Genomic DNA, 17,532 nt, shown 5'->3' with positions numbered 1-17,532 from the left:
CCCAGACCCGATGGAACGCGCACGACCTGCAAAGTGCGAGGGTTCACTTTGAATTACGGAAATCAACAACATCTCAACTTTGACACCATGAAAGGACTGATACTGGGACAACGGCCTGGGAAAGTGGGGGAGAAAATCAGTTTGGATTACCCTCATCAGATCATTCGAAAAGGACCTCAGCACGAAAACGCTCTTGTGACCCGACCCACCTGAAAAGACTATAGTACCCTGTACGACAAGCGACGTCTTGTCTACGACGAAACCACAGGGCTGCCTGTAGACACGCTCCCCTTTGGGTACAGGGATGACTTTCTATATTTTTTTCATCACAACGGATCGAAACTGACCACTACAGAAAAAAAACGGATCGAAATCTGGCCAATCAGAAGTCTGGGTTGTCGACCAATCAGAGGCCGCGCTTGGGCCATGGTGGGCTCTGATTGGTCGAACCGAGGTTGTGCTTTCTCTCTCACGCTACAAGCCTAACCCTATGGAAAAGAAACACAAGGGTCGGTCCGGTTTGGAAAAATTGAAGCTCAGACCAGACACCGGAACGGACCAATCAGAAATCAGGACCTTTTAATACGTCCAACGCTCTCAGGTCATCACTTTTCACTGAACGGACCAAGCAACAACATCATCCCTCTGATTGATGTTCCTCACGTTGTGTTGGTTGTTGGCGTTTTATCTGGAAGAAACACGTGTTTGGAGAGAGTACCATCAAGTGTTGACACACATCCGTGAAGACTTGGAAAGAAAAAACAACAAACAGAAAATCCGGACAACATCATGTAGACACGGTTGAATGCCAAGACACGGGTGACATGGGTGGTAAAAGAAGCAGGGGAGATGAGAATGGTGACATGACTGCTGACATGTGGGGTGATGTGTACGACATGTGTGCCAAGATAAAGGCTGACGATGCGTTCGCCAAGTTACGTTCAAAGATGCGGAAACTGTCTGAACCCAAGAAAGTAGCACCAAAGAAGATGATAAAGAAGACCCAGAAGAAAAAAACAAGCAAACCAACAGCAGCAGCAGCAGCAGCATCCACCACCACCACAACGGCAGCTGTTGTCACCACGGCAGCAGCAACACTCACCACCACCACCACCACCACCACCACCCCAGCAACAACAGCAGCAGCAGCGGCAGGCACCAAAATGAAAGGGACATCCTTTTTGAAACCTGCAACACCTGCAACGCCTGCAAAAAGACGATCCCGGAAGAAATTATCTCTGAAGATCTCTCATCAAGAACAACTGTAAGTACCATGCTCTTCTTTGTCTCAGTCATTTTTGATGTGATGTTGATCTTCATGATGATCATGATGTTGATGATGTTGACTCTGTCCTATGATTGACAGGACCCCTGATGTCATTTCAGCCCAGTTCGTGCTAGAACAGTGGTGGGAACAAACCCCTCCGGAGCCAACCTATTCACCGAATGCACCTGTGACGATGACGATGGGTGACAGTGAAGATCATGAAGCGCTCAAGCTGGCCACCCTCCCTTCCATGGATCTGGATACACTCCCCCTGCTTGATGCTTCTTGGTCACCAGCATCACCGGAAGATGTCTTCTCCTCAGGTATGCCCATGGTTAGCGACAATGACAACGTTGACCAGGATCCTTATGGAGAAGCTCAACTCACTCCTACAACATGAATGTAGTGTTTGCCGACACAACAACATGTTAAGATACATTAGCTGCAATAGCGGGCAAGTGATGTGCCATGTCTTTTGTCTGGAGGCCATAGACTGTACTTGTTTACTGATGGGCCTTTCACATGTTCAGGACCTGTTTGGGACAGTATGATGGAGGGTCACATCTTATGGTGATCCTCATCTTCACTCGAAGAGCTTTACAACACATATACTGCAACAGTGATCAAGTGATGTGCCATGTCTGTTTCAGGGAGGCCATAGACTGTACTTGTTTAACTGATGGGCCTCTCACATGTTTGATGGAGGACCAGATCTTATGGGGTTGAAGATAGAAGAGCTTGAAGATAGAAGAGCTTGGAGAGGAAAGAGGAAAACGTTGTTGCGTTGTTGTTGTTGTTGTTGTAGGGACATGCAAAGCACTCCCTTCTCCATTGTCTTTTCCTATTTCCAATGTATCTGGTTGTGATTGAGTTTTTTCATTATTAAACAGTGATTGATTGAACTGACTCTTTGTGTCTTGACTGATCTTAACTCCAATAGAGTGCCGAACCGAGGGGTAGAGGTTGAGTTGAGATGATGTCTGTCTGTCTGTCTGTCTGTCTGTCTGTCTGTGCGTCTGTCATGTCAGTGCACACCAAAGTGTAAAATTAAAATAACCGACAAAGGTCATGCTTGAAAGATCAGCTGCCTGGTGTCAGTCATTCCACATCACCACACCCCCGTGTGTCATGTATTATGCTGTGTGTCAGTCAACCCAAACACAGGATGACGTCACGTGATGAGGAGAAGGAGGAGGAGGTGGAGGTCATGACCTTCCGTTGAAGGGAAGTAGGGAGGAGAATTTCATAAAATCAGGCGAACCCTTAGACCTTCTTTCAGTGAAGTCACAGTCATCATGGAGCAAAGACGGTCTATGAATGCCATGTCATCCTCCCGAGATGTTGTCCCCGATTCCGAGTGGGTGTCTGAAAAGGTGGGAACAAGAAGCGAGAAAACGTCCACTCTTTATGGACGACACCCTCTTGATGGACGACTCAGTGACATCCTGGAGGGACCTTTTCCTTCTTACACCTTGTGTCATCCTTCTCATCCTCACTATGATTGATTTCAAGAACGTCTGAGGTCTTTTAAAACGTGGCCTAAACAGATGACCCAGACCCCTTATGACATGGCCATGGCTGGCTATTTCTATCCAGGACGAGGTGACTGTGTTACCTGTTATTGCTGCGGTGTGGCACTCCGCCAATGGGAAGCCACCTGACAAACCCTGGAAAGAACATCTGAAGCACGCCAAAGTCCCCTGCGAATACTTGTGTGTGTTTTGTCCTGATGGGGAAGTGAACGAAAAATACAGACGTTTGGTGTCCCAAGAAGCACGGAAGAGAAGAGTCGAGTGTCTTGTTCACCCCAAGTGACAAAGTTTCTTTTTTTCAAAGTGTACAGACGTTCATACCCTCGTGGTCACCCTCGTGGTCACCACCCCTCGTGTTCACAAAAATCACAGGGATGTCCCCCCTCATCCTGTGACTTTTGTTTTGTTGTGTTTGTTCTTGTGATCAGGGGGATTAAAAAAAAGTTGAACCCATAGTCGTGTTATGTTGTCTGTAGGATGAAGAAAAAAACAAAACAGCATCGAAATGCACACCCCGATAAAAAAACCGGATCGAAATCTGACCAATCCGAAGCCTTGGTTGTCGACCAATCAGAGACCGCGCTCGGGTCATGCTGGACTCTGATTGGTCGAACCAGGGTTGTGCTTTCTCTCCCATGGTAAAATCCATTTCCTATGGAAAAGAAACACAGGGGTCGGTCCGTTTTGGAAAACCGAGGTGCTGGCCAGGCACCAAAACGAACCAATCGGGGGCGCGGTCTGGGGAACCAATCAGGAAGCAGGGTGTCAGTGCCTCTCCTATAAAAACAAAGAGCGAAGCCACTCATACACTGCATTCTATGAAACCAACCATGCCAGCTCGATACAGTTGTATGAAGTGTCAGACCGACAGTCACAGTTACCTGTACTGCCCTGAAGTGACATGTCTCCAGTGTCACGCTCAAGGCCACCGTCACTATGTCTGTCCGAAGATAAGCAGTCAAGAGAAGCAGAACCAGGGCCCCTGTTACAACTGTCAAGTCGTAGGTCATTTCGCTGCAGATTGTCCAGAACCCAGTCGAAAGAAGACACCCCAGCGTCCCTGTTACAACTGCCAAGTCCTGGGTCATTTCGCTGCAGATTGCCCAGAACCCAGTCGAAAGAAAACGTCAGCAGTCCCGTCCACGTCGACATCCGTGACACCCGTGACACCCGTGACACAAGTGCTACATCTCATAGAAGACATGCACGTCGATATCCTCGACCTAAAAGAATCCATCACACAACTCCGTGCGGGCATCACACCTCGTGTAGAGAAAAGAAAACGGGACAGAAGCCTCTCAAGAAAACACGCTTCAAAGCGCCGACGACACCTTCAGTCCGAGGATGAGATGGAGGTAGAGGATGAAGAAGATAGATCATCTGAGCAAAGTGACTAACGCATGGGAGGACATGCTGCTCCACTGTTTTTTCCAGTGTCCCATCGTTTCCAGTTTTTCCAGTGTTCCAGTGTTCCAGTGTTGCAGTGTTCCAGTGTTCCTACCGTTTCCTGACGTTTCCAGTTTCCAGTTTGTTTTCCAACTGCCCTTTTCAGGGCCACCCATCTCACTCAAAATACAACTATCATCCTTTGACGACCCTCCAACCCAAACCATGAACCCGCCTCCTCCTCCTTTCCTCCCTAGCTCCCTCCCTCCCTTTACCACCACCCTCCCTTCGCCACCGCCACCATCCCCTTTTCTATGTTTAGAACCACCACCACCACAACAACAACAACAACAAAAGATTTTTGACGCGCTTCTTTCAATGTCGATCCTAATTCACCTTTTACGTCCGCTTCTCCGGGTTTTTCCCTCCTCCCCGGAAACGGAGGCGACGCCATCTTGGAGGTGCACGCCACCGGACACGATTGCGACGCCATCTTGGAGGCGCGCGACACCGGAAACGGATGCGACGCCATCTTGGATGCACACGCAACTCCCAGCATGTCCTGACGCCAAAGAGGTCACGTGATCCTCTCGACCAATCAGAAGCCAGGAGCGGTACCACACAGATGTACACAACTACTCTTGATGACTTATGCTGAATATATTTTCAAACAGGTGACATTTAGTCCGGAATTGGGGGTAGTGTGTTTAACTTCCTGAACTCGGAAACCGATTTGGCTAAGTTGGTCATTTTTTTGTTTTTATTGCTGCTTTATGGCCAAACTGTCCACATAGGTACAGGTAATAGCTGTTGAATGCTTAGGTATTCTTAAACAAAATATAACATTACTATGGAAGTCTATGGGAACACATTTGGTTTTGTTTAACTAGAAGGCTGGGCAGCCTTAACCAGACTGATATCATCACGATGTGAAGGTACCTTAGCCCCCAATCACCGGATCCTGGCACGCCTAGGGGAAGCAACAATGCACAGCATGTTGCGCCTTCTGAGAAATCGGGCGCAACTTTTCAACACTTTGAGCAGCAGACGCATATTTCACCCAGGAATAGAGCATGTCCTACTCGTAAGGCGTGACAAATACCATAAGGATTCAGCAATACACTGCCTTCAAGTTTTGGTCATACTCGCGATGTTTACACATTTTTAAAGCTATACTTGTTAAGAATATATAACGAAAATTATGTAAAGGCCTTCAGCGCACAATTGAAACATATAGTTAAGTTTGCTCGACGATCTCACGTAACAAGCCGTGGGAGTTGGGCAATGATTTCCCCGAATAAAACAGTTCCTCCCAAGCTGGCACCACACGTCAACTATTTACCGTAGAGTTCCAGCCGTATATCACTAGTTATGGTGTTGCCGCCGATCGTGCCTCGACATGTATACACCCCTTCATCTCCATTCTTCAGTGTGTCAAACTGCAGTTCGCTACTGGTGCGCATCGGCATGGAGAAGATCCTGCAACAACAAGGGGAGGCAACACATTTGAGTTCAGGGATGAGTGGAGGGGATATAAACTGGAGATATCACACAAGCTAATTGGACTTATCATACAGGTTAACTGGATATATCACACAGGTTAACTGGATATTTCACAAAAGTTAACTGGATATATCACACAGGTTAACTGGAGATATTACACAGGTTAAATGGTGATATCACATAGGCTAACTGGAGATATCACACAGGTTAACTGTGGATATCACATAAGCTAACTGGAGATATCACACAGGTTAACTGGGGATATCGCATAGTCTAACTGGATATATCCCACAGGTTAACTGGGGATATCACACAGGCTAACTGAACATATCACACATGTTAACTGGGGATGTCACACAGGCTAACTGGGCATATCGGACAGGTTAACTGAAGATATCACACAGGCTAACTTGGGATATCACACAGGCTAACTGAACATGTCACACAGGTTAACTTGGGATATCACACAAGCTAACTTTACATATCAGACAGGTTAACTGTGAATATGTATCACAACTGATAACTAGAGATCGCTGAGAAAGGCAATGAAACGGTGAATGCGAAAGTGAGAGGTGTCTGTGAGAGGTCACTGTGAGAGGTGACTGTGAGAGGTGACTGTGGGAGGTGACTGTGAGAGGTGACTGTGGGAGGTGACTGTGAGAGGTGAATGCTGTGAGAGGTGACTGTGAGAGGTGACCGTGAGAGGTGACTGTAGGAGGTGACTGTGAGAGGTGACTGTGATAGGTGACTGTGAGAGGTGACTGTGAAAGGCAAAGGCTGTGAAAGGCAAAGGCTGTGAGTGGTGACTGTGAGAGATGAAGGCTGTAAACGGTTAACCTACCTTGGACTATTGTAAGTTCCAATGACGTTGTCGGCTGGGTCTAGCCACTCCAAGTTTGCATTTTGATCATCTGCTAACCCATCGACTGTGCAGGTAAAAACTAATCCATTTTTGTTTGTTTCACGTCTTATACTCGTATAAGCTGGGAAAATCTTAATTTCTTGGGCATCTGCAAAAAACGTTAGAACACAAACATGGAATAAAGTATGAAGGATAGAGTAGTCAGCTAAATTACATTTATAACATGGCCCTGTAATCTGCATGGTCAGCAATGCGACATTTGTAACTTGTCCCTGTAATTTGCATGGCACGCTATATGACATTTATAACGCGGTTCTGTAATCTGCATGGTCAGCTGTATGACATTTATAACGTGGCCCTGTAATCTGATAGCCAGCTATATCACATTTATAACATGGCATGTAATCTGCATGGCCAGATGTATGACATTTATAACTTGGCCCTGTAATCCGATAGCCAGCTTTATGACATTTATAACATGACCCTGTAATCTGCATTGCCAGCCATATGACATCGATAACCTGGCCCTGTAAGCTGCATGACCAGCTGTATGACATTTATAACTTGGCCCTGTAATCTACTAGCCAGCTTTATATCATTTATATCATGGCCCTCTAATCTGCATGGCCAGATGTCTGACATTTGTAACTTGGCCCTGTAATCTGTATGACCAGATGTATGCCATTTAAAACATGGCAAGTAATCTGCATGGCCAGATGTATGACATTTATAACTTGGCCCTGTAATCCGATAGCCAGCTTTATGACACATATAACATGGCCCTGTAAGCTGCATCGCCAGCTGCATGCCATTTATAACATGACCCTGTAATCTGCATGGCCAGTTATATTCCGTTTATAACTTGGCCCTGTCATCTGCATGGCCAGCCATATGAAATCGATAACCTGGCCCTGTAAGCTGCATGACCAGATGTATGACATTTAAAACATGGCCCTGTAATCTGCATGGCCAATGTATGCCATTTATTACATGGCCCTGTAATCTACTAACCAGCTGTATGTCATTGATAACATTGCCATGTAATCTGCATGGCCAGATGTATGCCATATATAACATAGCCCTGTAATCTACACGACCAGCTGTATGCCATTTAAAACATGACCCTGTAGTATATATGGCCAGATGAATGACATTTATGACATGGCCCAGTAATCTAAATGGCCAGCTGTATGCCATTTTAAACATGGATCTGTAATCTGCATGGCCAGATGTATGACATCAATAACGTGGCCCTGTAATCTGCATGACAAGATATATGCCATTTAAACCATGGCCCTGTAATCTGCATGACGATATGTATGCCATTTAAACCATGGCCATGTAATCTGTATGGCCAGATGTATGACATTTAAAACATGGCCGTGTGATCGCCATGGCAAGATGTTTGCTATTTAAAACATGGCCCTGTAATCTACATCACCAGCTGTATGCCATTTATAACGTGGCCCTGTAATCTGCATGGCCAGATGTATGGCATTTGTAACTTGGCCCTGTAATCTGCATGACCAGATGTATGCCATTTAAAACATGGCCATGTAATCTGCATGGCCAGTTGTATGCCATTTAAACCTGGCCCTGTAATCTGCATGGCCAGCTGTATGCCATTTAAACATGGCCCTGTAATCTGCATGGCCAGCTGTATGCTATATATATCATAGCCCTGTAATCTACTGACCAGCTGTATGCCATTTATAACATGGCCCTGTAATCTGCATGGCCAGCTGTATGACATTTAAAACATGGCCCTGTAATGTGCATGGCCAGATGTATGACATTTATAACTTGGCCCTGTGATATGCATGGTCAGCTATATGACATCGATAACCTGGCCCTGCATAACCAACGGGCGACATTTTTTAAGATGGCTCTGTAATATGCATAGTCCGCTGTATGATATTAATACTGTGGTCCTGTAATCTGTATGGCCAGGTGTATGCCATTGATAACATGGCCCTGTAATCTGCATGGTCAGCTGTATGACATCAATAACGTGGCCCTGTAATCTGCATGGTCAGCTGTATGACAACAATAACGTGGCCATGTAATCTGCATGGTCAGCTGTATGACATCAATAATGTGGCCCTGTAATATGCATGGTCAGCTGTATGACATCAATAACATGGCCCAGTAATCTAAATGGCCAGCTGTATGCCATTTAAAACATGGCTCTGTAATCTGCATGGCCAGATGTATTACATTTGTATCTTGGCCCTGTAATCTGCATGAGCAGATGTATGCCATTTAAACCATGGCCATGTAGTCTGCATGTCCAGATGTATGCCATTTAAACCATGGCCATGTAATCTAAATGGGCAGATGTATGACATTTAAAACATGTTCGTGTGATCGGCATGGCCAGATGTTTGCTATTTAAAACATGGCCCTCTAATCTACACGACCAGCTGTATGCCATTTATAACATGGACCTGTAATCTGCATGGCCAGATATATGACATTTGTGACTTGGCCCTGTAATCTGCATGACCAGATGTATGCCATTTAAAACATGGCCCTGTAATCTGCATGTCCGGATGTATGCCATTCAAACCATGGCCATGTAATCTAAATGGCCAGAGTATGACATTTAAAACATGGCCGTGTGATCGGTATGGCCAGATGTTTGCTATTTAAAACATGGCCCTATAATCTACACGACCAGCTGTATGCCATTTATAAAATGGACCTGTAATCTGCATGGCCAGCTGTAGGTCATATATAACATGGCCCTGTAATCTGCATGGCCAGCTGTATGACATTTTGAACATGTCCCTGTTGTCTGCATGGCCAGATGTATGACATTTATAACTTGGCCCTGTGATATGCATTGCCAGCTGTATGACATCGATTACCTGGCCCTGCATGGCCAGATGTACGACATTTTTTTTTAAATTGGCCCTGTAATATGCACGGTCCGCTGCATGACATTACTACCGTGGCACTGTAATCTGCATGGTCAGCTGTATGACATCAATAACGTGGCACTGTAATCTGCATGGCCAGCTGTATGACATTTAAACCATGGCCATGTAATCTGCATGGCCAGATGTATGACATTTATAACATAGCCGTGTGAACGGCATGACCAGATCTTTGCTATTTAAAACATTGCCCTGTAATCTACATGGCCAGCTGTATGCCATTTATAATATAGCCCTGTAATTTGCATGGCCAGATGTATGACATCTGTAACTTGGCCCTGTAATCTGCATGACCTGATGCATGCCATTTAAAACATGTCTCTTTAATATGCATGGCCAGATGTATGCCATTTAAACATGGCCCTGTAATCTGCATGGCCAGCTGTATGCCTTTTAAACATGGCCCTGTAATCTGCATGGCCAGCTGTATGACATTGATAACATGGCCCTGTAAGCTGCATGGTCAACTGTATGACATTTATAACATGGCCCTGTAATCTGCATGGCCAGATGTATGACATTTGTAACTTGGCCCTGTAATCTGCATGACCAGATGTATGCTATTTAAAACCTGGCCCTGTAATCTGCATGGCCAGCTGTATGTCATTGATAACATGGCCCTTTAATCTGCATGACCAGCTGTATAACATTTATTACATGGCCCTGTAAGCTGCATGGTCAGCTGTATGACATTTATAACGTGGTCATGTAATCTGTATTGCTAGATGTATGACATTTATAACTTGCCCCTGTAACCTGCATGACCAGATGTATGCCATTTAAAACATGGCCCTGTAATCTGCATGGCCAGCTGTATGCCATTTATTACATGGCCCTGTAATCTACTAACCAGCTCTATGTCATATATCACATGGCCATGTAATCTGCATGGCCAGATGTATGCCATATATAACATGGCCCTGTAATCTATACGGCCAGCTGCATGCCATTGATAACATGGCCATGTCATCAGCATGGCCAGCTGTATGACATTTAAAACTTGGCCCTGTCATCTGCATGGCAAACTGTATGCAATTTATAACGTGGCCCTGTAATCTGCATGACCAGATGTATGCCATTTAAAACATGGCCCTGTTATCTTCTAACCAGCTGTGGGGGGCACGGGTGGCCCAGTCGTCTAAGGCGCCGCGATTCGCTGTGCAGAGTTGCGTCCCTTGGGCACGCCAGAAACCTATGGTTGTGGGTTCGAATCCGGTTCGCCCCAATTATGTTTCTAGGTTTGTCAGCACCATACCCGTGCTCGTGGGTTTCACCGAAGTGGTAAACGTCTGAGACCTGCATCACTTCGGGCTTTCCTCCCACATTAAGCTGACACGCCGTGATATAACTGTAATACTGTTAAAAGCGGCGTTAAACCCAACTCACTCACTCACTCACTCTAACCAGCTGTATGCCATTGATAACATGGACATGTAATCTGCATGACCAGCTGTATGCCATAGATAACATGGGCCTATAATCTACACAGCCAGCTGTATGCCATTGATAACAAGTCCCTGTAATCTGCATGGCCAGCTGTATGACATTTAATACATGGCCCTGTAATCTACACTGCAAGCTGTATGCCATTTATAACATGGCCCTGTAATCTGCATGGCCATCTGTATGACATTTAAAACATGGCCATGTAATCTGCATTGTCAGCTGTATGCCATATATGACATGGCCCTGTAATCTACACGGCCAGCTGTATGACATCAATAACATGGCCCTGTAATCTCTATGGCCAGCTGTATGTCATTTAAAACATGGTCCTGTAATCTGCATGTCCAGCTGTATGCCATTTAAACATGGCCCTGTAATCTGTATTGCCAGATGTATGACATGTATAACTTGCCCCTGTAATCTGTATGACCAGATGTATGCCATTTAAAAAATGGCCCTGTAAAATGCATGGTACGCTGTGTGACATTAATACCGTGGCCCTGTAATCTGCATGACCAGCTGTATGATATTTATGAGGTGGCCATGTAATCTGCATGGTCAGCTGTATGACATCATTAATATGGCCCTGTAATCTGCATGGTCAGCTGTATGACATGAATACCGTGGCCATGTAATCTGCATGGTCAGCTGTATGACATCAATAACGTGGCCCTGTAATCGGCATGGCCAGCTGTATGCCATTTAAAACATGGCCCTGTAATCGGCATGGCCAGCTGTATGCCATTGAAACATGGCCATGTAATCTGCATGGCCAGCTGTATGACATTCTAACATGGCCCTGTAAGCTGCATGGTCAGCTGTATGACATTTATAACATGGTCATGTAATCTGTATTGCCATATGTAAGACATTTATAACTTGCCCCTGTAATCTGCATGACCAGATGTATGCCATTTAAAACATGGCCCTGTAATCTGCACCGCCATTTGTATGCCATTTATTCCTGAGCCCTGTCATGTACTAACCAGCTGTATGCCATTTATAACATGTCCATGTAATCTGCATGGCCAGCTTTATGTCATATATAACATGGTCCTGTAATCTACTAACTAGCTGTATGCCATTAATAACATGGCCCTGTAGTCTGCATGGCCAGCTGTTTGCCATTTATAACGTGGATCTGTAATCTACTAACCAGCTGTGTAATATTTATAACATGGCCCTGTAGTCTGCATGGCCAGCTGTATGCCATTTACAACTTGGCCCTGTAATCTACTAACCAGCTGTGTGACATTTATTACATGCCCCTGTAGTCTGCATGGCCAGCTGTATGTCATTTATAACTTGGCCCAGTAATCTGCATGGTCAGCTGTATGGTATTTATAACGTGGTCCTGTAATCTGCATTGACAGATGTATGACATTATAAGAAGGCCCTGTAATCTGCATGGACAGATGTACGAAATTTTTAAAATGACCCTGTAATATGCATGGTGCGCTGTATGACATTAATACCGTGTCCCTGTAATCTGCATGGTCAGCTGTATGACATCAATAACGTGGCCCTGTAATCTGCATAGTCAGCTGTATGACATCAATAACGTGGCCCTGTAATCTGCATGGCCAGCTGTATGACATAAATACCGTGACATTTAAACCATGGCCTTGTAATCTAAATGGACACTTGCATGCCATTTAAAACATGTCCATGTGATCGGAATGGTCATATGTATGCTATTTAAAACATGGCCCTGTAATCTACATGGCCAGCTGTATGCCATTTATAACATGGCCTTGTAATCTGTATGTCCAGATGTATGACATTGATAACATGGCACCGTAATCTGCATGGTCAGCTGTATGATATTTATAACGTGGTCCTGTAATCGGCATTGACAGATGTATGACATTTATAACTTGGCCCTGTGATCTGCATGGCCAGCTATATGACATCGATGCTATGCACGACATTTTTAAAATGGCCCTCTAATATGCATGGTCCGCTGAATGACATTAATACCGTGGCCCTGTAATCTACTTGGCCAGCTGTATGACACCAATAATATGGCCCTGTAATCTGCATGGTCAGCCCTATGACATCAATAACGTGGCCCTGTAATCCGCATGGCCAGCTGTATGACATTTAAACCATGGCCATGTAATCTGCAAGGCCAGCTGTATGACATTTATAACTTGACCATGAAATCTGCATGGTCAGCTGTATGACATCAATAACGTGGCCATGTAATCTGCATGGCCAGATGTATGAAATTTAAAAGATGTCCGTGTGATCGGCATGGCCAGATGTATGACATTTAAACCTTGTTCTGTAATCTGCATGGCCAGCTATATGACATGAATAACCTGGCCTTGTAATCTGCATGCTAAGCTGTATGACATTTATAACGTGGTCATGTAATCTGTACTGCCAGATGTATGACATTTATAACTTGCCCCTGTAATCTGCATGACCAGGTGTATGCCATTTAAAACATGGCCCTATAATCTGCATGGCCAGCTGTATGCCATTTATAACATGGCCCTGTAATCTACTAACTAGCTGTATGCCATTGATAACATGGCCATGTAATCTGCATGGCCAGCTGTAGGTCATATATAACATGGCCCTGTAATCTACTGACCAGCTGTATGCCATTTATAACATGGCCGTGTAATCTGCATGGCCAGATGTATGCCATTTATAACATGGTCCTGTAGTCTGCATGGCAAGCTATATGACATTTATAACATGGCCCAGTAATCTGCATGTTCAGCTGTATAATATTTATAACGTGGGCCTGTAATCTGCATTGACAGATGTATGACATTTATAACTTGGCCCTCTAAACTGCATGGCCAGCTATATGACATTGATAACACGGCCCTGTAATCAGCATGGACAGATGTACGACACTATTAAAATGACCCTGTAATCTGCATGGTCCGCTGTGCCATCAATAACGTGTCCCTGTAATCTGCATGGTCAGCTGTATGACATCAATAACCTGGCCCTGTAATCTGCATGGTCAGCTCTATGACATCAATAACGTGGCCCTGTAATCTGTATGGTCAGTTGTATGACATTTAAACCATGGCCATGTAATCTTCATGGACCCATGTATGCCATTTAAGACATGTCCATGTGATCGGCATGGCCAGATGTATGCTATATAAAACATGGCCATGTAATCTACATGGTCAGCTGTATGATATTTATAACGTGGTCCCGTAATCGGCATTGACAGACGTATGACATTTATAACTTGGCCCTGTGATCTGCATGGCCAGCCATATGACATCGATAACCTGGCCTTGTAGTCTGCATGGCCAGTCGACGACATTTTTTAAAACGGCCCTGGAATATGCATGGACAGATGTACGACATTTTTAAAATGGCCCTGCAATCTGCATCGTCCGCTGTATGACATTTATAACATGGCCCTTTAATCTGCATGGCCAGTTGTATGACATTTAAAACATGGCCCTGTAATCTGCATGGCCAGCTGTATGACATTTATAACAAGGCCCTGTCATCTGCATGGTCAGCTGTATGATATCAATACCGGGGCCCTGTAATCTGCATGGCCAGCTATATGACATTGATAACATGGCCCTGTCATTTGCATGGCCAGCTGTATGACATTTATAACGTGGCCCTGTAATCTGCATGGTCAGCTGTATGACATCAATAACGTGGCCCTGTAATCTGCATGGTCAGCTGTATGACATCAATAACGTGGCGCTGTAATCTGCATGGTCAGCTGTATGACATCAATAACGTGGCCCTGTAATCTGCATGGCCAGCTGTATGACATTGATAATATGGCCCTGTAATCAGTATGGCCAGCTGTATGCTATTTAAACCATGGCCCTGTAATCTACATGGCCAGCTGTATGCCATTTATAACATGGCCCTGTAATCTTCATGGCCAGATGCATGACATTTGTAACTTGGCCATGTAATCTGCATGACCAGATGTATGACATTTAAAACATGGCCATGTAATCTGCATGGCCAGCTGTATGCCATTTAAACCTGGCCCTGTAATCTGCATGTAACCTGGCGTGCCATCTGCATTGCCAGCTGTATGCCATTTATAACAGGGCCCTGTAATCTGCATGGCTAGCTATATGCCATTTAAAACATGGCCCTGTAATCTGCATGGCCAGCTGTATGCCATTTAAACCTGACCCTGTAATCTGCGTGTAGCCTGGCCTGCAGTCTGCATGGCCAGATGTACGATATTTTTAAAATGGCCCTGTAATATGCATGGCATAGACTTGTTAGTCCAGACGGGAATACGTGTGGCCCAGTCGTATAAGGCGCCGCGATTCGCTGTGCAAAGTCGTGTCCCTTGGACACGCCAGAAACCTTTGATTGTGGGTTCGAGTCCCGGGTCGCCCCGATTATGTTTCCAGGTTTGTCAGCACCATACCCATGCTCGCGTGTTTCACCGAAGTGGTAAACGTCTGAGACATGCATCACTTCGAGCTTTCCTCTGACACGCCGTGATGTGACTGGAATATTTTTTAAAGCGGTGTTAAACCCAACACACTCACTCACACTATAACCGCAAACCATAATGTCTCGGTCATTCAACCGAGGTCATGTTTGTTTGTTTGTTGTTAGACGCCACACTCATCAACATTCCAGCTCTATGACGGGTGTCTGTAAATAATAGAGTCTGGACCACGTAATCAAGAGATTGACATCGTGAGCATCCACCTACGCAGTTGGGATACGATGAATCAGCGAGCATGACCACCCAATACCTCTTACGTCAAGCATGGGTTGCCGGAGATCAAATGTAATCCACATCTTTCTCAAGTACTGTTATGTTGTTGTGATATAGTCATGTTTGTGTTTAAAGAGACATATACTTGTTTATTACTTGCGACATTTACAAACATGTCACAATAAGGTACCCATTCAGAAACGTCATACGTATATTATATAGTAGTGACGTAACTCAACATGTAGCCCGACAAATGGAACATCTGTCAATTAAGGAAGCAACCATGGATATTCTGGTTGAGGCCAGGGATATACTCGAAAAAAACAAAATGACCCAGCAACGTGGAGAAGAAAATAGTTTTGTTTGCTACTTTTGTATAACCATTATTAGCCACAAAATCCAGTGTTGCAAGGTGTTTGTCAGAAGAAAAAAAATTAGTTGTAATTAAAAGATTGTCTGGTTTTGCACCCGGCCCCACTCCGACCACTTACTGCAACCGTAAGTTCGACACATCAAAGTTCGACTGTTTGACTGTATGTCAACTCAATAATTAGGTCAACTGTGATGCTCTTTTCCTCGCCATCACATCTTATTGTATTCTGACACTTTAGAAAAACTACTAACAATAATAGCAATTGGGTACGTTTGGTTTAAGTGAGAGTGAATGTTTTTCAGTTATATCGAAGCGTGTCGTATTTACGAAGAGAAGGAATGTTGCTAACAGTCCAATGTCTAGGACATTCCTGGATGGACGCACATCTGGAGAATAACCAGGACATTACGGAATATCTGTCCCGAGTGATTGAATGGTGATAATCCCTAGTCTTTGCATTCATTTAACAAGACAGGACCTTCTCTAATCCCGAGTTTCGAGAATGTTATTCTATATGTTATGCATTGACATTTTAGAGAGAATATGAAGAAAATCAAGTAGGAAATTCCAACCCACAGAGCCTCTTTACTGAATGCAGCCTATTGCTCAGATGACTTAATGTACAGTTAACTACGTTTATAACGAATACGCTTATAACGAATGACTGATATTTTTTTAGTTCCTGCCATTTGTTGTATATATACTGTATATATATATATGCTAATAACGAACTACGGTTGCTACGAACTAAAATGGGTGGTCCCTTTGTGTTCGTTATAACCGTAGTTTACTGTAATCAATTTGTGACATCATGAACAACGGATGACGTCATTTCGTATTAATGAAGCATTGTGTTGTTATTGTTTCAACTGAACAATCACCATTGAGAATTGCTACAACACACATGTGCAAATATCGGAAAGTTATTAAAATCATTCAGTTTACCCTTATGGGTAATATTTTTTTTATATGCCATAAATAGTAATTCTTTGTCACGATTTTCTCAAAAGCAACAGAACATTCTTGCAGCATCGTGGGATACATGACATGTTAGAGCTAACCCTTCCGACAGGGACCACACACTAATTCACAATACTCACAGCTAATTCCTATGAGCAGCAATGACAACACACAAGGCGTAATAGATAAATCCATTCTGGACACTGTCCTTCCTCAAGCTTGACCAAACAACGTCTCTCAGTAGTCTATTTCCCTCTCTTAGGCACAATAATCATTCATAGCCATCCCAGCTACTCGGAGCAAGTGCTTGATATATTCCTACGCGCTACCAAGCCGCTTGCACTTGTTTCGTTAGGGCAATAAACCGTTACGCGAACTGGTCATGTGATGTAGTTCCACATTCGTGACATCTGTGATGAAATAGCCTGTGTTGTTGCAGAGGTGTAGAGGTGTAGCGGTTTAGCGGAAGGATATGATGTGTGAGGATGAACAATTTGAATGGAATAAGGGAATTTACGCTGTGTGCACGAGACGGTATTAGCAGCGTATCAGCTTGATGTGGAAGGAA

The 17,532-nt window shown here is 44.4% G+C and overlaps 1 protein-coding gene across 1 annotated transcript in view; it reads right to left on the bottom strand.

Moving 5' to 3' along the window:
• The window catches only part of LOC139472739 (neural cell adhesion molecule 2-like), a 72,281-nt gene extending 54,996 nt beyond the window's left edge, over positions 1–17,285 (bottom strand). Inside the window, exons 1-3 of the mRNA XM_071255199.1 lie at positions 17,105–17,285; positions 6,530–6,698; positions 5,528–5,664 (exon numbers count right to left, since the gene is read on the bottom strand). Of these exons, the coding sequence (XP_071111300.1) occupies positions 5,528–5,664; positions 6,530–6,698; positions 17,105–17,159 (361 nt within the window). The 5' untranslated portion in view covers positions 17,160–17,285. The remainder of the gene's footprint in view (positions 1–5,527; positions 5,665–6,529; positions 6,699–17,104) is intronic.
• Positions 17,286–17,532: the final 247 nt, after the last annotated feature.

Source organism: Haliotis cracherodii, unplaced genomic scaffold (assembly GCF_022045235.1).
Source record: "Haliotis cracherodii isolate W230 unplaced genomic scaffold, xgHalCrac1.p SCAF_25, whole genome shotgun sequence".
In the NCBI taxonomy this organism is placed as follows: Eukaryota; Metazoa; Mollusca; class Gastropoda; order Lepetellida; family Haliotidae; genus Haliotis; species Haliotis cracherodii.
The sequence above is the reverse complement of the archived record's forward strand: the minus strand, read 5'-3'. Positions and strand labels throughout refer to the sequence as shown.